This window comes from Cynocephalus volans, chromosome 1, assembly GCF_027409185.1.
Source record: "Cynocephalus volans isolate mCynVol1 chromosome 1, mCynVol1.pri, whole genome shotgun sequence".
In the NCBI taxonomy this organism is placed as follows: Eukaryota; Metazoa; Chordata; class Mammalia; order Dermoptera; family Cynocephalidae; genus Cynocephalus; species Cynocephalus volans.
In genome coordinates this window covers 26,741,716-26,762,391 of record NC_084460.1, presented here as the reverse complement: position 1 = coordinate 26,762,391, position 20,676 = coordinate 26,741,716, and the positions used below count along the sequence as shown (strand labels likewise).

General features: G+C 54.5%; 1 protein-coding gene across 1 annotated transcript in view; it reads right to left on the bottom strand.

Annotated features, from left to right (window-relative positions):
- The window catches only part of LOC134371253 (angiopoietin-4-like), a 33,790-nt gene extending 13,947 nt beyond the window's left edge, over positions 1 to 19,843 (bottom strand). The window contains exons 1-3 of the mRNA XM_063088277.1: positions 19,283 to 19,843; positions 3,111 to 3,266; positions 2,277 to 2,398 (exon numbers count right to left, since the gene is read on the bottom strand). Coding sequence (XP_062944347.1) covers positions 2,277 to 2,398; positions 3,111 to 3,266; positions 19,283 to 19,843 — 839 coding nt within the window. The remainder of the gene's footprint in view (positions 1 to 2,276; positions 2,399 to 3,110; positions 3,267 to 19,282) is intronic.
- Between the last annotated feature and the right edge of the window lie 833 nt (positions 19,844 to 20,676).

Genomic DNA, 20,676 nt, shown 5'->3' with positions numbered 1-20,676 from the left:
AGGCCACAGGGTGCCCGTGTTTGAAGCAATGTGACCGCAGGCCCGCTAAGAGCTGGGACCTCTGCAGAGCAGTTCGCGTGGATGGAGATGGAGAGGAGGGAGATGTGGGGGTGGACGGGACTACATCCACTTTTCTTGTGTACAGTTCTCTGCTGTCTGGTGACTTAAGCATGAGGCACTTTTGTACAAAAGAGGAGGTTTAAGAAGGATGTTTTGACGTTTCCCCTTTTGGCATTTTATTCTCCAGATTTACTCACATGTGTGTGAAATGAGATATGGAAATGCTATTCGCTGCATCACTGGCTGGATTAGAGAAAGACTGGAAACAAGCTCAACATCCATTAATTGGGGATTGTGGACATAAGTGCGGAGACAGCTGGACAGTGGAACATTACGAAGCCGGAGAAGAGAACGGGCAAGCCGTTGTGCAATCATACAAGGACCACTCCAAGACAACTGAAGAAAAAATGAGTAGAAGAGCGGTGCGCTGCATTTGGGCTTAACGAGGATAAAAGGGGGACTGCATAGATGCTCCTCCACTTCTGGTGGGCTACACACTGATAAACCATCAGAAACTGAAAATGGATGGAATACACTCGGCCTACCAAGCACCTTAGCTCGGCCTGGCCTGCCTGAAACACGCTCTGCCACTTCCATCCGCCTGTGGCTGGGCAGAGTCTTCATCACAAAGCCTGTTTTATAATAGGGGTTGAATATCTCACGTCCTGTGGTCAGTACTGTACAGACAGTGAAAAACAGAATGGTCGTTTGGGTAAAGGAGGTTCGGTTTCTGCTAAACACGCATCGCTGCTGCACTGTCGTAACGTTGAGAAATCCTAAGTTGAACCATCGTAAGTGGGGCCGTCTGCAAACATGTGTTTGCATGTTCGTATGAAACCCTGGAACGTCAGCGTGTAGCTCAGAAGCTGTGCAAGGACAGGGACGTGTCCGCTTGTTCACTTCTGTGTCCCCAGTGTCTGTAATCGTGCTGACACGTGGAAAGAGCTCAGAAATAAGTGTTAAGAAAATGAGTGGAGGACACAGAAGGAACTAGGAACAGTGGCTCCCTCTGGCTTTGGTGGGTCGGTGGCTGAGGGACAGGGCTGGGAGGGAGACACTTTACTCTGTGTCTGGTTGTGCCAACTCATTCTCCAAAGTGAGAAAATGAGTCTAGCCAGGGCAGAAGGAATGTCCCCTGGACCCCAAATTGCTTCACGAAGAGGGAGCATTTGGGCACACTCAGATTCTAGAATTCTAGCTGTCTTCAGGGCCAAGAGTTGATTGATGACATCCTCCTTTCTCACTGATTTCTAGGCACTGTGACAGTTCAGAGAGATTGAAAGCGTCCCAGTCCTTGCCACCCAGACCTTGTGGTGGGGGAGTAAGAAAGAGGACAGGAGGGCAGTCCTTAGGGCCTCATCCTGCCCCAGCATGTGAGTAACAGTAACATTCACCCGTCCATAGGCCCGTGGCTCGTTCAGTGTGTGGTTCTGCCTCCTCCATAACCTGACCTTGGCAGCGTTTTCTGTGCTCTGCTAGAATCCAAGATGGAATCAGCCTCAGATATCACATTTCTCTGCCTTATCTATACCCTCTGACTATTTTTTCTTTGTAATTTAAAAAGTGTTCCTTTGATGCATTTTTGCTTATAAATACAAACTCTCTGAAATTCTCTGATAGTGCAGAGAAGGAACTGGGAGCTGCAGTTGCTACTGGGGAGGGGAAACAGGTGGATGAAATAAGATTTATTTCATTGCAACTAAGTAAAGCCCATTAAAATTTACAGTGTGAATTGTTTGGGGTATAAATTATATCTTAATAAAACTATTAAAAGTTACAAGATAAAGGAAGAAAGGAAGGAAGGAGAAAGAAAGAATCAAGATGTCCTGAGCCTCCCAAAATTCCTGTCCTCTGTCCTCATCCAGTGTGGGGTGGTTAGGCCCTGTACTTGCCTGGCCCCCAGGCCCAGTCTCAGCCCAGCCCACACACCCTCAATGCCAGCTTCAGTCTGGACTCCAACCCTGGTTTCAATCCTTACCCAGCTCTGGCGTGGTCCCAGCTCCAGCTCTAGTACTAACCCCAAAATGGTCGGTGTCCCAGCCCTAATCCATGCTCCTAGCTCTGGTCCCAGTTCCTACCCCAGACACCAGCCCAAGTCCATCTTTCACAATTGGCTTCAGCCCCAGTCTGAGCACTGGCTCCAGTGCCATCCTGGGTCCCAATCTTTCTTCCATCCCTAGCCACTGTCTTGGCTGGTGCCATGTGCCAGTGCCCACCTGTTGTGGCCCTGCAGGTGGTGGAGGTCTCGGCCTTGCAGGAGCAGCTGCCTCTCCAGCTGGCTGATGGACCGTGAGTTCTCCAGCAGCTGGTTCTTCATTTGCGACGTCAGGTTCAGGACCTGCCCCGGCAAGCAGAAGGGGATGTGGGCCACGTGAGCACTGCAGGAGCCCCGCCCAGCCGCTGCCCACCTGCCCGCAGGCCCTGCCACTCCCGAAGCTTGCTGACCCATTCCCAGGCTCTCAGTCATTAGTTCCTGGGGCCACTCCTCCTGCCCTTCCTCCCCTCCCCGCAGGCGCTGACGGAACTCACAATCTGCTTCTAACTTGCCTCTCCCCCCCAACTGCCCATGGCAGTTCCTGTCCTCCTGCTGCTGAGGCCTGACCCCCACATCCACTGCATCAGCCCGCGCTGTCAGTTCCACCTTCCACATGTGCCTGGCCACTTTCCACTCTCTCCACAGCCTCCGCTCTGGTGCTGGCCTCTGTCCTCTTTGGTGTCCTGCACTGACCTCCTCGCAGGGCTCCCTGTCCCCTACAGTTCATTCTCTACTCAGCCGCTGAAGGTAGCTTTTTAAAATGTGACCCTGTACTCAGAACAGACCTGAGCACTGGAGTTACAGGGGCAGAAAAACCAAGACCATTTTCTGTTCCCTGGGTTCATAGGCTGGAGGGAGATGATTTTATGGCAGGGTCATCAGGGAGCAGGGGAACAGTGGCGACCATTCCACAGGAAGTCCCAACCAGGGACAGAGGTCAGGGCAAGATTACCTGGGCTGTGAGCCATTTGGCTGGCCGCAGGCCACTCTGTGCCACTTGCTCACCCTCTGTTACCTGAGCCTCCATGTTGGTCAGCTTGCGGGTCTGAGCCATAGCATGGTTCAAGAGGTTCGTGCCCAAGTCTGGCATGGTGACAGTCTCGTTCTGGACCATGTGCTGCTGGGCCTGCGCCAGCTGTGACGTCAAGTTCATCTTGATATATCTCTCCAGCTGCAGGGAGACCATGGGATGGTGTCAAGGGGTAGGGGCTGGGAGAAGCCTCCTGTCCCTGTCTTGTGTCTCCATGGAAGGGCACACAGCAGTGAAGAGAGACCTCCCTGACTCAGAGCACATCAGGCCAGGCCCTGGCCTTCCTGCCTCCACCCTTATCCCATGCACAGTGCATCCTCCACTGGGCAGCCAGAGAGATTGTGTTAAACCTAAGTCAGGGCACATCCCTCCTCTTCTGAAACCCTCCCAGGGTCCCGTCTCACTCAGAGGAAGAGCCACAGCCCTCACCACGCCTGCAGGTTCCTCTGCGACTGCGCCTCCCACTGCCACGCGCGTTTCCTCTCCTGTTCCTCCCTCCCTGTGCTGCTACATCCCTCCAGCACAGCAAGCACATGCCCACCCCAGGGCTGTGCACACGTTCTTCCCTCTGGGACCCTCCCCAACCCCCATCCTGCTCTGCAGGGCTCGCTCCCTCGTGTCATTTCAGGTTTCTTCACCCCTCTTGTCACTCCCTGATTTTACACTCCGTGTGTCCTTGCCCACCATCTGTCTCACCCTCTAGAATGTCAGTTCCATGAAGCCGGGCAGCTGGCCTCGTCACCACTTTATCTCTTTATCACTGTGTCCAGCCCAATGCTGGGTACACAGTGGGGGGCTCGATGAGTACGTGTGCAACGAACTGAAGGAAAAGGTGGGGCAGCAAGGTCAGAGCAGAGCCCCTGGTCTCGTGCCCTGTGCCCGGCTTCCCGGGGCTGAACCAGCCAGCAGGGAGCGGGCACACATCCTTCCCGTGTACAAGGTTTGCGGGTCCACCCGCCAAGCTGTGCTGTCTATCTTCGGGCACCTCCAGCTGCCAGATGATGCCGGACTGGCCGGTCTCCAAGGGTCTCCAGCTGTTAAGTTCCGGGATCCCACGTGCTGATGTTCATTTCTGTGGCCCGGCTGCCATCTTTCCTGAGCAGGAGAAGCAGCGCTGGCACGAAATCAGGATCAGGTTGTCAAGGTGGACGGTGTGTTCTCAGGCCTCGGTGCCTGCGGGCGGAGAGCCGGCTCCCTTCCACCACTCCCTGTCCATTCTGCTCACATGCTGGCCTCTCGCCACCGTCCCCGCCCCTGGCTCTGCCTCCTTCCTTGGCCTCTCACTCAGTCTCCTGCATGTCCAACAGGGCAGCCGCCAGGGACTGGGCTCACCTTGGCAGGGGACCAGGCTCTGGCCACTTCCTCTATCTCTTCTCCCCTTTTCCATGTCCACTGTCTGCTCCCGTCCCTTCCTGCCCCTGGACTGTTTGGGAAGGAGTGTGTTCCTTTGCCGAATCCTGGAGGGGGCGTGTGGCGGTGCTGGTATCGATTAGAGCTGCAGTTCTCAAATGTGGTCCCTGAACCAGCATCACCTGGGGTCTTGTTAGAAATGCTCATTTCCAGGTCCCACCGCAGACCTGCTGGGTCAGAAGCTCTGGGGTGTTAGCAGCCATCTGTGTTTAAACAAGCCCTGTAGCTGCTTCTGATACGTGCTCAAGTGTGAGAAGCCTTGGTGTGGAGACGGCTCGGGGCCTGAGGACCAGAGAGGCCAGCACGTCAGAGCTCCTCAGGGCCTGGGACCTTCTGGCCCCTCCTTCCTCCCTTCACTGTCACCCCCTCACTGGCCCTCCCAATGCACAAACACGCTCTGCAGCTCCCATCTGAGACTGCACCCACAACCCCTCCAGCTGCTGCTCCAGTTTCTCTGCTCCCCTCTGCACAAAACTGCTTGAGGAAGTTGTCTCTATTTTCTCACCTCCATCTCACCATCACCTTAAAAAATTAGTAATATTGTTATGGTATGTTTCACACATTCAAAGAAGTATGAAAAAACATATTCCATAAATTTGACTCCTTGGTGCACCCCTGTCACATCCCTCCAGCCCTGAGAAGCCCCTTCTCCCTTTAATTTACTTTGTCATGTCCTCCTTGACACCACACTCAAGGGACCCTTTTGTGTTCTCGTCTTACTGGACATCTCAGCAGCAGTCAAGCCAGATGGCCACTCCCTGTTGTTGGAAGCACTTCGCAGATGCACCATCTTCTGGCTGTCCATTCCCACTGTCACCCGCTCCCTGACTCCTTTGCCAGCCTTCCACATGCAGGGGACTCTCCTGGTCCAGTGTGGACCCTTGTCTGTCTGTGCTTTCTCACTCTAGGTCAGGTGCACTCAGTGGAGAGCACAGAGCCTGTGAACTTGACAGAGAAATAATTACATCTTTCTTCCACTAACCTGTAATTAAATTTGGCATTTCCTTTGATTATGAGCTTAAGCCACAAACCAGAGCAGTAGTACCAGGTCCTAGAATACATTACCAACAGAAATCCCAAATATTTTTATATCACACCATGGTTGTTACAGTGTCTAGAAGTACTGCTTCTACCCATCGAGATTTGGAGATATGGACATTATCATACCCGCCCCTGTATGATGCTATAACTTTATCACTGATTTGATTTTTAATATTTTGATTATAATTTCACTATTACTGGATGTTCCTATGCTTATACCTTGTGCATTTCTGAGACGGGATCCATAGGCTTCACCTAGAACCAGATGCCAATAGGTTCAAGGCTCCACGTGCATCAGGGCCCTGCCCCGGGTGCTCACACCAGTGCTAGGACTTCTACACTCCCCAGGCTGATGTACCGTCCCTATCTCCACCCAGACCTGTCCCCTGAGTGTCCCACCATCTCGCCATCCCCCCCACAGGTTTCCAATGAGCAGCTAAAGCATAAGACTTCCACCAGGGACCTCTTCATTCTCCAGTTCCCTCCAGTCCTGTCCTGCAACTCCCACCCCGTTCTCTCCTCTTTCCCATCTCGGCGCATAGTCCAACCCAGTTCTGCAGCCCCAAACCCAGACCTCAGCCTTGACTTCCCTTTTTCTCACCTGCAACATTCAACCACTAGTAAGTTGTGTCCATTGTGAGGCCAATGCCAACCTCTAATCCATTTCTTCCCTGTGCTCTGGGCCAGAGTACCATCGTCTCCACCCTGTCTCCTGTGCCCTCCCACTTCTAACCCCTCTCCTAGCTCCCCAGAGATCTGAACCTGTGGCTTCCTGTGTCCCCAGGATGTATGAGGATAAGCAGATCTACCAAGGCTGGTCTCGGACTTGTCCATGCACCACAGATCTCCTAGAACCTGAATGAAGACGCTGACTCCCAGGTCCTGAGCGTCTGCCCTAGGGAGTCAAGAGGCAAGTTTATTCCTGTGATGAGATCTTTCAGGCATCTCTCCCAAGCCTCTCATTTGCAGATAGACAAACTGAAGCCCAGAAGACTTGCCTCAGGTTACTGCCCGGCAGGCCAAGTTCCAAGACTCGTTGCTCAGGGGCTTCCGCAGGTCTGCAGAGGTGGGCTGGTGACTCAGGGTAGCTCAGGGTCTTGTGTGACTGGAGGTCTGCAAGCACCCTCTTGGGTCCCCACTTGTCCTCTTGCTGCAAGTGGCAGGGTGGGACAAATAGACCCACAGATGGGGTCCATCACCCAATTTGCCATACCAGCCCACCAACACAAGCCCTGGGATGGATAATCTGGACCAGATGGGCTCAGCTCAACTTGGGAGATGGCTATTAACATGGGAGTGGGTGGTGGGGGCTGGATCTGACCCAGAAGTCAGTTACCAGCTGGAAGGCCAGGAAGGATCCCAACTGACCTGAATGAATCTACTGTTTCCCAGGCTCCCACAGTCACCCCAGCATTACACCTGCCCCTTCTCCTTCATCTTCACACTTAGAAATTCTCAAGGCTGAGTTCTGAAATGGGCATCTGACCTCTAACCACCCCTCTAGCTGGCAGTGGGACTGGGCAATGGGCCCTGTGCTACCGCCCCCACCCCTGGGTCCTGGATTTGAGGTCTGGCTCTGACACACTCTAGCTGTGGGCCCTCAGAGGACACTTCCTTCCTGTGAGCCTCAGTTTATACATCTTGTCACAAGGATCGTAAATCCTGCTCTTTGTTCAAAAGAAGGCATTTGAAAAGGGTCTTGGGGGAAAGGAAAGTTTGGACAAGCGGGGGTGAGGGCAAAAAGAGAGGATGTTCCAACAGACAGAGGCATATCTATGCGTGAGCGGTCCCAGTGGCCAAGGGGATCTGCTCCAGCCTGTTTCTCTCCTGCACTGTTTATATAAAGTGGATGTCAACTGGCCACCGGATGACCTGTGATCCATCCAGTGGATTCTGCCCAGCAATAAAAGGGAAGAACCACTGATGTGCGCAGCAATGCGGGTGAATCTCAGATATATTATGCCAGATTCAAATGACTGCTTACTGCAGGATTCCACTTATATGACTTCCTGGAAAAGTCAGGATCTGTGATTGCCAGGGACTGAGACCTATCCGTGGGGGTTGACTGTAAAGGGACAGAGGGTAGCCTCACAGTCAATCCCCTCAGCTCACTGGCTGCGTGACCTTGGGCAGGTGCTTCTTCCTGTCATAGCCTCTTCTCCAAAACTGGAATAGTTCTAGCTCCTACCTCCCAGGTTGCAGGGAGCATTCCTGAGGATGTCTTACCCACGTAAAGGGCCTGGAGCAAGGTTCCATCATCAACACATGACAGATTCTGGTATGTGTGGATCATGGATCACCACGCAGCTGTTTAAAAGCATGAGGTTGAGTTTCATCAGGCGCTGATCTGAAAAGATACCTCAGACGTACTCGTGGCGGTGTTCTATGTCAGATCCTGGAGGTGGTGGCACGAGTGTATACATTTGTCAAAACTCATGGAACTGTATGTGAAAAGGGTGAATTTTACTGCACGGGTCACTTTTATGAACGGGGCACCGTGTTTCCACCGAACCCTCGTTTGGCTGCTAGAAATAAGTTTGGAGCCCCTGACCCAGCCCCAGCCCCTGCTGGAGCCCGGGGAGAGCTGAGGGGAGTGGAGAGCACAGAGGCCGGGGAGGGCACAGCCACAGGGGCACGGGCAGGGTACAAGGGGAGGGAACAGCAGCGTGGAGACAGGAGCGCAGGAGGAAGGTGTGCAGCAGGAGCAGAGGGCGCATGCCGCGAGGGAGGGGCCCTCTTGGGGTACCTGCCCCAGGAATATTCCAGAAATGAACAACACACAGCCTCGGTGGTCATTCACCTGTTCCCCAAGCTTGTTCAGATGTGCGGGGTCTTGTGGGGGGTGCTGTGGAGGGAGAAGTTGGCACAGCAGGCCAGGCTGTGCCCGGTATCCAGGGTCTCCCAAGGAGGACATCTGAGGGGCTGCTGTGTCTCAGGCATGGCCCTGAGGGCCTCACACATGCAGCTCACGCAGTCCCTGGTTCTCTCATTGTCCCCTTTTGACAGGTCAGGAAAGGAAGGCACTGAGAAGATGAGGACCTGGACCGAGGAGCACAGGCTGTGAGTGGCAGAGGCTGGGTTTAAATTCAGGATGGCCCCAAGTCCTAGTAATCACGCCCTTTTGTCGTCCCCTCTCTCCCTGAGTCAGAACAGGTCGGGGTGACCAATAGCATGTCATAGGAATGTCGGAGTGTGACTTCTGTTGCTGGGCCAATGTAATTTGGCTTTGGTCTTGCCCTGTCTCAGATCACCTGCTCTGGGGAAGCCACCAAAGCCAAGGTTCCTCAAGCAGCCCCGTGGAGGAGCCTATCCGGAGGGCGTCGGAGGCCTCCCCCCAGAGATGACAGAGGATCACCAGCCACATGGAGGCACCTGTCCCCTTGCAGCCGACCCCCAGCCCAGTGGAACCTTTCCAGGAGTACAGCCCCCACCCACATGCGAAAGCAACCTCATGACCTGACCCTCACACACCCTGAGAGATCATCCAAGTTTGCTGTTACTTTAAGCTACAGAATGCTCTAGGGTAATTTGTTATGTCACATAGATAACTAATTTACTGTTGCACCAGACTTTATGGAGGTCAAATACTCTTTCTTCTAGTTCCTGCTCCATTTCCTTGGCAAGTCACATCCCACCCCGCCATCCTTAGGCCTTAGTTTCCCCTTCATGACAATGGGGCCCACTGGTGGCTCAGGAGCCCCAGAGCCATGGCTTGGCCTCTCCTACTCTGCCCTGCTCTGCCGCCCAGGGCCCTCCAAGGCCCTGAGCCTGTGGCTCATCGCAAGCCCAGGCTGTTTGTCCCGTGTCCTGAGCAGCCGGGCCCAGCCCCCCTGCTGCTTCCCTCCCTGTCACAGATTCTGCTGTTTTTCTACTGGGTCAGGGCTCAGGGCATGCAAAGCCAGTGGGCAGGGAGCCCGGGGTGGAGTGACAGGGACCAAGGGGCTCTCGTGCAGGGAGGAGCGTCTCAACTCTGGCCAACCAAGGGTTCCCCTGCACAGCCCAGAGTCTCCAGCCTTCCTGCTGCAGCCTGAGGCTAGTCTGAGCCTGGGCCACTGTGCTGCGTGTCAGGGAGCCTGTTTCAGTCCCAGCATTGCCATTTCCTTTCTGAGCCAGTGACGTAGCTTCTCTGAGTCTCAGTGGATTCATCAGAAAACAGGGCCCATTGCTCCCTCCTCACTGGGGGGTAGGAGATATGAAGGAAACGGCCACTGGAATCTGCTCCTTAGGGACTGGTCCTTGTCTGTGTTGTTCCGGGGGCCTCAGCCAGTGCCTGGCACGTGGCAGGGTCTTACCATGGTTTGTGACTGTCCTGCCTTCTGAGCTCTCCTCTCCTGGGGAGCTCAGGGGAACCTGGTGTCCTCCCTAGGAAAAGGGCCACAAGGAGAAGACGAGGGTGTTGGGGATGAGGTGGCAGAAGGAGGGAAGCAGGGCCAGCCCCTGCCATCTCGGCTCGGGCAGCTCTCAGAAGATGGGGAGGGGCTGCCAGGTCCTCACCTCCTCAGGCTCAGCTCTCCCTGTGTGGTTGTCTCTGTCTAAACCTTGATCTTAGGAGGCTTGTCTGCAGTGGGCCCAGCACACACGCCCTCCTCAGGCTCAGCTCTCCCTGTGTGGGAGCTGGGGTCTCCCCGACAGGAAGAGATGCCCACGTGTCTGGAGCTCGAGCTCCTCCCGGGCCTCTCTGTCACAGCATGTGTCACGGTTGATGGTTACAAATGAGAAATTACTAGGTTAGTGTCTCCCCACTGTTCTTGGAGAGGAAAGACCATGTCTTCCTTGCTCCTCGCTGAATCTTCACCACCTGCACTGTGCCTTGGCACATAGTGGGTCCTCAATAAACATCAATGGAAGGGATGATGAAGTGAATGCAGGAATGAACACTCTCACCTGGCAACTTGAGTGCAGAATTGTGTGTGCACGTGTGTGTGCACGTGTGCGTGTGTGTGTGCATATGTGCGTGTGTGTGCATGTGTGTGTGTGTGTGCACGCGTGCTAGCACATAACCCTAGAACTGTAAGGACACAGGGAGTTTTCAGGACACACCTGATACACATTGAGACGTTTCCCCACTGGGGAGGAGAAACAGAAGATGTCCTCAGCTGGATGTCAGGAACCCCGGATTCTGATGCAACCCCTGCACTGACTGCAGTGTACGTGTGTTTGAGTCATTCACCTGCCCAGGCTTATGTCCCCATCTGTAAATGGGGGGTATAGAGGTGGTCTGTGTAATGGTTAAGAATGTGATATCTGGAGCTAGCCTGCCTGGGTTCAAATTCACTTCCCTCACTTCATAACACAGCCTCAGTTTTTGCACAATAAATGGAGATCATAATTGCCCTCAACTTTTAGGTTATCATGTCATTTATTGAATCAATGTTCATAAAACACATATAACAGAGTTTGGCACAGAGAAGGCCCTGTATGTCCATTAACCACAGCAGCACATTAGCCCAGAGGAGAGAAGAAGTAACAGCAGCATCTCCTACTTCCCTGCATGCTGAAGCGGTGCCACCACGTCCCCAGACTAGTCATGTGAGCCTCACAGCAAACCCAGGCATTTCCTCACCATCAGCTCCATTTTATAGGTAGAAAAACTGAGACTAGGCCTTCCCCACATTTGCAGTGTTAGAAATCTCACAGATACAAGGTTGAGCTGACAAAAGCAAATTGGAGAAAGATATGATGGCGTGACATCATTTCTACAGGAAGCAAATATTAGACCTCGGTTAGGGTGGGGTAGACATGGAGCGAGAGGTTATCACGACCGAATTCAGAGCAGTTCTCTCTGGTGTGTGAGGGAGGCGGGGAGAGGACAGAGGCACAATGGTACTGGCACGGGTTTCAGTTGAGCTGTGGAATCAAGGAATTTTATTTGCTTTTTCTCTCTACTTTTCTGTTTTCTTCAGAGACCAACAGCTTGGGTTTTATTTTGTCATTCCATAAATACAGTGGCTCTGTCTTGGTCCATCTCATTGGGAAGTGTATGGCAGTCTCTGTCTAGGTAGGGAATGCAATTGGCTGAGAAACCATAGTCATTAAAAAAATGCGGAGGGAGAAAAAGTCCATATTTACATGACTGGATGAGAACAGAAGACAGAAAGAAACCCCTGTCCATCCTTGTCTCTGCCTTTTCATATGTGTAAAACATCCCAGCAAAAATTTAAAATGCATTAAAAAGGTGGAAGGAAATTGAGAGATGACCATAGGTTTGGGATGTCAAGTAATTTCTTTTCTTCTGTATCTTCATGCATTTCCATATTTCCCAATTTTTGCATGCTGAGAATTAGTAAAAAAAAAAAGCCAAGAAACACAACCAGCCAGGTGGCAAGTGGTAGAGCCGCGACTGAAACCCGGGTCTGCTGGGGTCTGGAGGAAGAGGTCTAAGCTGCCTGTTGGCTCATCTGTCCTGCTCATCCCTGCCCCAAGGGGGCCTTTTGCAGCATCTGCAGGGCTTTCCTATGGGGGTCCCCTCAGCTGCTCAGAAATTGTCTCCCCTCAGGCCTGCTTGGTGGCCACACTGTGTGCTGTAGACATTGGGCACTGGAGTTGGGTCAGGAATAAGGGTCTACAAGGCTCTGCCGGCCTGAGGCTCTGAGGCCTTGCTCCCTTGTCCAAGGGGAGGTGGCTTTGCTTTCAGCTTCAGGGGTCCTCAGGCATCTCCTCAGCCGAAGACCCCACTACATAAAATAATATATAAAATAAAATAAAGCTTCGTCTTATTTTGTCCTCACATGAGGGACTTGTTATCATGATCCCAGCTTTGCAGATGAGAAAACTGAGGCCCAGGCAGGAGGAAAAGTCTCTTGTGTAAGACAGGAGGAAGTGAACCTGGTGGTGGCCTCCTGCACTGTCTGACTCTGACATGGACTCCCCCCGGCGCTGTGCATTCCCAGGCTCTCGGCAGCACCTGGTGTGTGCTGAACTCTCAGTCTATGCCAGGTGATGCAGTGAGCCCTGCATGTGTGTCAGCTCATGTCATCTCCACAATAACCTGCAAAGTTTCTCTGTCAGTGTCCCCATTTCACACAGAAGGAAACTGAGGCACAGAGTGGCAGAGTGACTGAGAAACACAGCTGTCAAGCAGTAGAGGCAGCATTCGAATTGAGTGAGTTGGGCCTGATGACCTACACTCAGCCTCTTTGGGGGTCACCCTCAGGCCCTGAGCCAAGATGGGGGTGTCATTGCAAGGACACCCAGACAGAGGTGCTGGAGGCCCCTGCCAGCATTTAAGGGTTACCACTACTCGTTGAGGGGATGCCTGAGATCTCTGGAAGAAGAATCTAGAGAAGCCCTCCTTGACTGAGTGGCTCCTGGTGGAAGGGAAAATCTAGCAACCATGAGTCTCCCTTCTGGTGGCCAGGGCCCACTGTATTCCCTAGGCCCCAGCTGAGTGGGCAGGGACCCACCCACAATGGACGTGTCTGGTTTATTAGCCAGGAAACTTGCCTAAGTGCTGAGATCATGGGTCCTGGCATCAGATGGCCTGAGTTTAAATCTGACCACACCCTTCCTGGCTGTGTGACCTTGGGCAAGTCACCTTGCCTCTTTGTGTCTCAGTTTTCTCATGTTAATAGTCAATCTTACTTCACAGGGTTATATTGAGAATTAAATGTGTTAATCCTCACAAAGCACATAAGACAGTGTGTGGCACACAGTGAGCGCTCAATAAATGCTGGCCAGGAATTCTGCTATTTTTCCTTATTGAGCACTCACTCTGGGAGGCAGGGAGCATTCTGAGTTCCACTCTACAGAGGAGCCAGTTGATGTAGGTGGATTCTCCAGGGTCCTACATCTGGTTAGCTTTACCTTTGGGACATGACCTCCTGACCCCAGCTAAGGCTGCCCAGGCCCCACAGCCACACTCAGGGTCTGTTCCAGACATGTCAGAGCTGACTCTGAGGTTAGCAAACGATCCCAGGCCAGAGTCTGGCTGGAGGTGCAGCCTGGGGCAGACCTGGGGCTTGTTTTCTCCCATTTCTGCCCAAGGAGGAGAAGAGGGAGCAGGTCCATGCACATCTCAGCGAAGCTGAGCTCCAGGGCAGGGGAGGAGAGAGGCAGAACCATGTATTCTGGCATGGCCAAGCCACCTGAGCAGATAAACCCGTCCTCTGGGGAGGCCTCTGGGGAGTCTGCAGCTACTGTCACCCTAGTCTTCCCCGGGGGCAGCTAGCTGGTCTTTCCCAGGCCCAGGGCATCAGTGTCAGCTGCTTCGAGGCCCTGTCTTGGAAAAACAGCCCCATTTCTTCAAGAAGCAGATGCTGTTCTCCCCGTCCCACCCCAAGTCCCAAACTGCTTAGAGATGCACCAGCAGTGAGGTTAGGAAATCAGACCTCAAGATATTTTGTTGGGCAATGGAGATTCATTCTTATTTGGGTAACTGAAGGCCCAAAATGCTAAGAATTTACAGGTAGCCTGGAGAGGCTGGGGTAGCTGGGAGTCCCAGGTCAGTTTGGGAGGGTCACAGACTGGGCTTCCCCTGGATGCTCCCTTGACTCGTGTCCAGCTGGCCATGGCCTTGTGATCACTGAGCTACTGGGTGGAGTTATTCTGAGGTTTGATGTCAGGGACCTGGAGCAAGCTGTAGAGGCTGGAGTAGTGCCAGGTTGGGAGGCCCTGGCCCAGTGCCTGACCCCTCCCCACTTGGCTTTCCAGATGGAGGGAGAAGGCGGAGAAGAGAGAGAGGAGGAAGGTGGGGGAGCTGGGAGAAGGATGGAAGGGGAGGGGGCGGGGTGGGAGGAGAGTGAGGAAGAGGGGAGGGGGAGAGGCGAGGCTGGGGTCCCCCTACCCCAAGCACTCTGAGCACAGGCAGGACACCCGCCAGCTGAGAGCTGGAGGACACAGCGGGATCCGGGGACCTGGAAATTCCGAGGCAGAAGGGAGCAGCCCATTCTCTCCATGTCTTGCCTCTCCTGCCTCCTTGACCCCTCCCAGAGGCAGCAGAAAGAACCCGCAGTTCAGAGTGGGAATCCAGGAGAGTTCTCACGTCTACGTGACTCTGGGGAGTCACTTTCCCTCTCTGGCCCCAGTTTTCTGTCCTGCATATTGGGGAAATAACGGTGAGTGGTGATCAGGAGCACAGGCTCAGCAGGCCTTGGCTGCAGGGAGCTTCCTCCTGCCCTGCCCCCTCCCCTTCCATCCTTCTCCCTGCTCCCCCACCTTCCTCCTCTCTCCCTTCTCCGCCTTCTCCCTCCTTCTGGAAAGCCGAGTGGGGAGGGGTGAGGCACTGGGCCAGGGCCTCCCAACCTGGCACTACTCCAGCCTCTACAGCTTGCTCCAGGTCCCTGACATCAAACCTCAGAATAACGCTGCAACAGGGAGGGTCCCTCCCGAATCTGCCCAATGAACAGACTCTCGCTGAGAGCTCGGTCATCCCTGATGGCAATGGTCATGATGGTGATGATGATGATGATGCTATTAGGTAAGAATATTGGAAACTCATTTTTTTTCTTTTCTAGGATATTCCACAAAAGCCAAAAGAAATCTTTGAGTTTCAGACACTCCGACATATATCTGGAGCAAGAGAAAAACCGGAGGAAGATCAGGGCCACAGCCACAGAAGGTAGCAAGTGTGCCTGACTCCAGCCGGGAAGAATTGGAGGGAGAGATGATTGTTCACCTAGGCCAGGGGTCACATGTCTCAAATGGAGGGAGGAAGGACCCAAGAATTGCAGGACCCATGTCTCTATTTTCAGGGAGAGCTACTAACAGAAATAGCCAACTTTTCCTGAGAGTTTATGCCAGCCTGGCACCGGCCAAGGAGTTCATGTCATTAGATCCTCATGGAGGAAGGTAGTCTCGTCAGATCATTTTGTAGGAGAGGAAACAGAGGCACAGAGAAGTGAAGCAACGTGCCCCAGGTCACACAGCTAGGAAGGAGCAGAAGTGGGTCTCACATCCTAACAGTTGAGCTCCAGAGTCGGGGCTCTGACCTTCCAGGCTATGCAGCTGCCCAAAGGAGGTGACAGACCCAGGGAAAGTGAAAACCAGGAGTGTATAGGACAATGGGTCTGATCATGTGGCAGGCTCCGCAGGCACAGTGTGACCTGGCAGTGACCAGAACACCAAGGGGCATGAAATGGATGCTCAAACCAAGGGGCCTTTTACCCATGAGACAGTATGGCAGATACCCACTTGGACCTCACCAGAAACCAGGTAGGATTGGGGACCCCCTGAGAACACCAGCACTGATAGGCGATATTCCCAGCCCCAAGCATACCTGCAACCCTTGGACTGACTCAACCAAGACTGAGCTTCCCTGCCCAGTGGTGCAGGGACTCAGAGCTGTGATTATGCCAAATTGATCAAAGCCCAACAAATGACTGCGTTCCTGCCCAGGTGAGCTGCCACAGGTCTTTATGAAGCACGCAGCCAGGCGGCAGGCTGAGGGTGGCATCTGAGTGATCTTACTAGTCTTCCCTGCCGTCCCCTGACATACACTGTTTTCTCCATTTTGCAGACAGGGAAGGTGAGGCTAGCTTATATATAACTATGTGATAAGTAAGCGCTGAGGCTAGAATGTGGACTCAGGTCAGCTGGACTTCCCAATCAGTGCTCTTTGGCCTCATGACGCTCTATGGTGGATGTGACCATGCCCAGGAAGCTGAGGCTAGGTGGATGGACGCCTAGAGAGGACCTTCTCACCACAGGCTGAGCAGCTGGGCTTCTGACCCCAAAGCCATCAGCTCAAATCCATCTGCTGACTCAGCCAGTGTCTCTCAATCACCAGGCACCCAGGGCACTCAATAAATGAGAGTGTGTGACTTGGGGTAGGGGTGCCAGCTGGGAGGTGACGACACCCAAGAGACAGATGATGAGGCCCAAGTCAGGGCAGCGGCCAGGGACAGAGGGAGATGGGTGACAGAAGCCAAGGAGACAGGACGGATGGGACATGCTGCATGGGGTGAGGTGGGCCGAGGAGACTGGGTGGTGTAATACGCTCAGCAGAGAGGGGGGCAGGAGGAACCCGCGTGGAGGGGAGGGAGGAGGAGGTGGGCCTCAGGCAGCTTCGGAGTCGAGACACCCACGGGCCCTCAGAGGGGAGATGTGTGGGTGGCGGAGTCGGGGTCAGGGTTTGGGGCTCAGGATATCATCAGATGCCACCGGTGCTACTGTGGAGCAGGACAGAAATGAAGGGCCTGAGATTCCAGAAGGACATCCGTGCACTGATGCATTCATTCACTCTCCAGACACTTACTGAGCACCTACTCTGTGTCAGGCACTGTTCCAGGCCCTGGGAACCCAGTAGTGGACACAGCAGATGTGCACCTGCCCTCTGGGAGCTCACAGAACAAAAGAAATGCTTTTAAGAGCATCAGGTAGAGATAAGTGTCAAGGAAAACAACAGTAGCAACAGAGCTGGGTGAAGGGACAGAAGGTGACAGAAGCAGGTGGCTATTCTAGACGGGCTGGCAGGGAGAGCCACCCTCAGGAGTGGGCACAGGAGCAGGGACCTGAACTCACCCCCCCCTTCTTTCTTAACATGTGAGTGACCCGGGTGTGACTAAGTGCCGAGCACAAGGAGCCACTGAGGGGGAGAGGCTGTTGGAGACACAGGAGGGGACGGCTGACTTGAGGAGGTTGAGGGGCTAGGCGGGGAGGGCACCCTCAGCCTAGGTGGGAAGAGTGGCCTCAGCCCATGGAGGGAAACCTTCCCTCAAGTCTGAAGAAAGGCCTTGGGGACAGTGGACGCTCGGGCGCTTCTGCAGGTGCGGGGCCGGACTGAGGGGCCTCTCTCCTCCGTTTGTCACTGAAGTAGGAGGTCTGTGTTCTGGTGGGAGGACCAGGAGGGGGGGAAGATGGGGCTCGAGGAGGAAGATGCGAGGGTGGCCTTGTCCCCTGGACTTGGAGGCAGCTGCTGGAGAGACGCACAGAGACTGCAGCACAGCATGGCGCCCCCATCAGAGTGGGCTCTGGTGTGTGAGGCCAGGAGCTCCCTCAAGGGGGGCACAGGGGTGGGATCTGCAGGGTGGAGGGTTGTAGGGAAGGTGGGTGGAGGGGCAGGTGGGCAAGAGAGTATGGGAAAATGGTAGTAAGGTTGGAGGCGGTGGTCGGGGCAGGAAGGAAGACAGAAGGTGGGTGCGTGTGTGTGTGAACATGCATGTGACTGTGCACGTGAGCGTGTGCATGAACAGGTTGGCTACATGTGTAGTGCAGCCTCTCCATCTTGGGGGCGGGTAATCTCAGGGTGTGCACGAGATAATCCATTGGAAAACAGGAGGAACGTCCCAGAACTGAAATGTACACGATTTCATATCATCTTTCTAAAGTTCCATGTTCATTTGTGTTATACCATGAACATATTATATTCATGTGGTGCATGTGCATATGTAATAAATAAATATGCATGTGTCAGGGCAGCAGAGATTTTTTACTGATTGGGCACCTGATTTAGACAACCTGGAAACCGTGGGGTTAAGCAGAGGCTGTGCGCTAAGAGGCACTGGGGGAATGCACTGGCCTCCCAGTCTCAGAGTCTGCCCAGCCTGTCTGCCCTTGAATAAGGTCTAAATCTCCATGATTGGTTCACTCCCCCCTCCTCACAGCCACCATCCAGCCTATCTCCCAGTCCCATTCTCATCCCTGGGCAGCTCCTGCTTCTGGGTCCTGCCTCATCTAGGACCCCACAGGGCGTTGTCCCTTCCCCCATGCCCACCCCAGGCCAGGCCTGCTCCTTCACGTCTGTACCCAGTGCCTCAACCATAGCAGTGTCCTGAGCATTTGCTGAAGAATGAAAGAGTGACCGGAGATCCTACAGTGGTCTTGGGCCCAAATCTCAACTCCTTCCTCTCTGCCACCCCATTTCCAATCCATCAGCAGCGCCAGTCAGCTTCCCCTTGAGAATATTCCAGAATCTGACCAACCACATCCCTCCCAGCCACATGCTGCTCCAAACTCCATCACTTCGTGCCTGGCGGCTTCAGTGGCCTCCTCCTGGGCTCCCAGAGTGCACCCTGCTCCCTACAGTCTATTCTGTTAAAACCAAATCAGGCGTGTCTATCCCTGCTCAAAACCTGTGATGGTGCCCATGACACTCACAGAAAAAGCTAACGTCCTTCCAGTGGTCCCCAAGGCCTGCATGGTCTGCTCTGGCCTCACTGTCCAGGCCTCTCCTACACCCCCTTGTCCTTCTTCTTCTCTGCTCCTGCCACACCGGCCACCTCGCTGTCGCCCAGGCACACGCCCGTGCTCCCTCTGGCAGTCATTGTATATGCTGGGGCCTGTGCGGGAACCCTGCCCCCAAATGCCCACATGGCCTGCTCTGTCACCTACTGTCTCTTCTGAGGCAGCCTCTCGAATTATCCGACCTCAGCCTGTCACCCCGGCCACTCCTTGCCCTCTTCCCTTCTTTTATTTTGCTTCACCATCTGACACGATGCATGTCTTTTCACGCCTCTGTTCTGCACTGGTTGGAAGGTGACGTACTATTCTCCATACTGCTGTATTCCAGCACCTAAGATGGACCTGGCCTGTGGTCATTGCTCAACTTCTTCCAGTTGGATGCATGAATGAATGGCAGTTAGGGAGCCAGGTGTCCAGTCCTGACGCTGACCTGTTCTGCTGTGTGGCCTCAGGCCCTGCCCCTCTCTTTATCTGTCCAAATAAGAGCCTGGCCCTCTGTCCCCAGGGAAGGCGTCCGGGGTGGATGCTCCACCAGCCGATCGTGATGGACCCCAAAGTCGCTCTCTGGCCCCTGTGGGCCCCGCTCTTACCTTCTGTAGCCACTGCGTGTTGTTCTCCAGCACCTGCTCCAGCTGTCGCACTCGCTGGGCCTGTCCATCCCCAGGGTGCAGCCCAGGGTCCTGGGAGTCCCTTGGGAGGCTTTTAGAGCCCCCTGAGTCCTCAGGCTCTGGCAGGCAGGGCTGAGGCTCGGGCAGCACGAAGGTGTAGCTGCACTGGCCATGCTGTACTTGATGGGTCCTGCATGGCTCGCCAGCTTCCTGTCCTCTCCATTGTGCCACAGTCACGGTGGCCAGCATGAGGAGGCCACCCAACAGCATAGCTGGCCGGGAATGCTGCTGTAGGTGTGACGATGGCAAGGGGTGCCTGGTCAGAGCTCCCAGGGCTGTGCCTGCCCACTGCCCCGCTGTGGCCAGGTAGTGTTGCCTGCCCCACAGTGTCAGTCCTGCCCGTTCTGCTTTCAGAGCGGCCACGGCTGCAAATCCACTTGGCCGAGCTCTGTCTGGGCAGCTATTAATACCTGCTGCGAATCCCACAGCTGCTGGCCTTCCTCTCACTGCCTCCTGCTCCCCCACCCCCAGATTCCCTGTCATGTCTGTTCTCTCCCCTTCCCTTCCTCCTCCTTCCTGCCCCCTGGCCACCCTGTCCCTGCAGGGCCTTGCTTCGCCCTCCTCTCCTCTGGGACCTCTGATCATGCAGAGGGGCCCTGACCTCTCTGTGAGACGGGAGGAAAGAAACCACACCACGGCGGACCCACATGCACACTCGCTCACACACAGACACCAGACCCCATCTGAGCTCTTTCTTCCTGTCTCTGTCTCTTGTCTCTCTCCTTCTCTCCACCCACAGCCCTTGCCCCCCAAGTCTGGATCTCAGGTTTCATCTCCTTATGCCTCCCAATTCCCTCCTCTTCCCACCCTCCCACCCCCATCCCTGCCTCCCTGTGGGGACTTGGAACACAAGAGAAGTGACCCCCTGAGAGCAGAGGGAGGGGAGGGGGCACTGGGGTGAGGCTGGGGAGGAGGCAGCAAATCCAGTCATTTCTAGAGACACAGAAAGTCCTTCCAAGGTAGGGAAGTGGGTGTCCAGCCAGGAGTTGCTTCCTGTCCTCCTTTCTCCTTTGGGGCCTGGGGGACATTATGCCCTGGGGTGGCCCTGGCTCTGTGTCTGTGACAGTAATGAGAGTTGTCGTGTCCTGGGGCTGCCTGGGGATGGTGGGGGGAGGAGAATTGTGGGGAGAAGAGCTTGGGGCGTGGCAGTGTCTTGGTCAGCCCTGCCTGGAGTCTGGGGCAGCTGGTTCTAAATCCCACGCCGCAGGGCAGGCCGTGAGACCCTGGGTGGGCAGCTTCGCCTGCTGGGGCTCCCCTTCCTGAGCTGTAAACCCCATCTCTTGCATGAGGAATGCGTGTGAGTCCTCGGCGTGGGA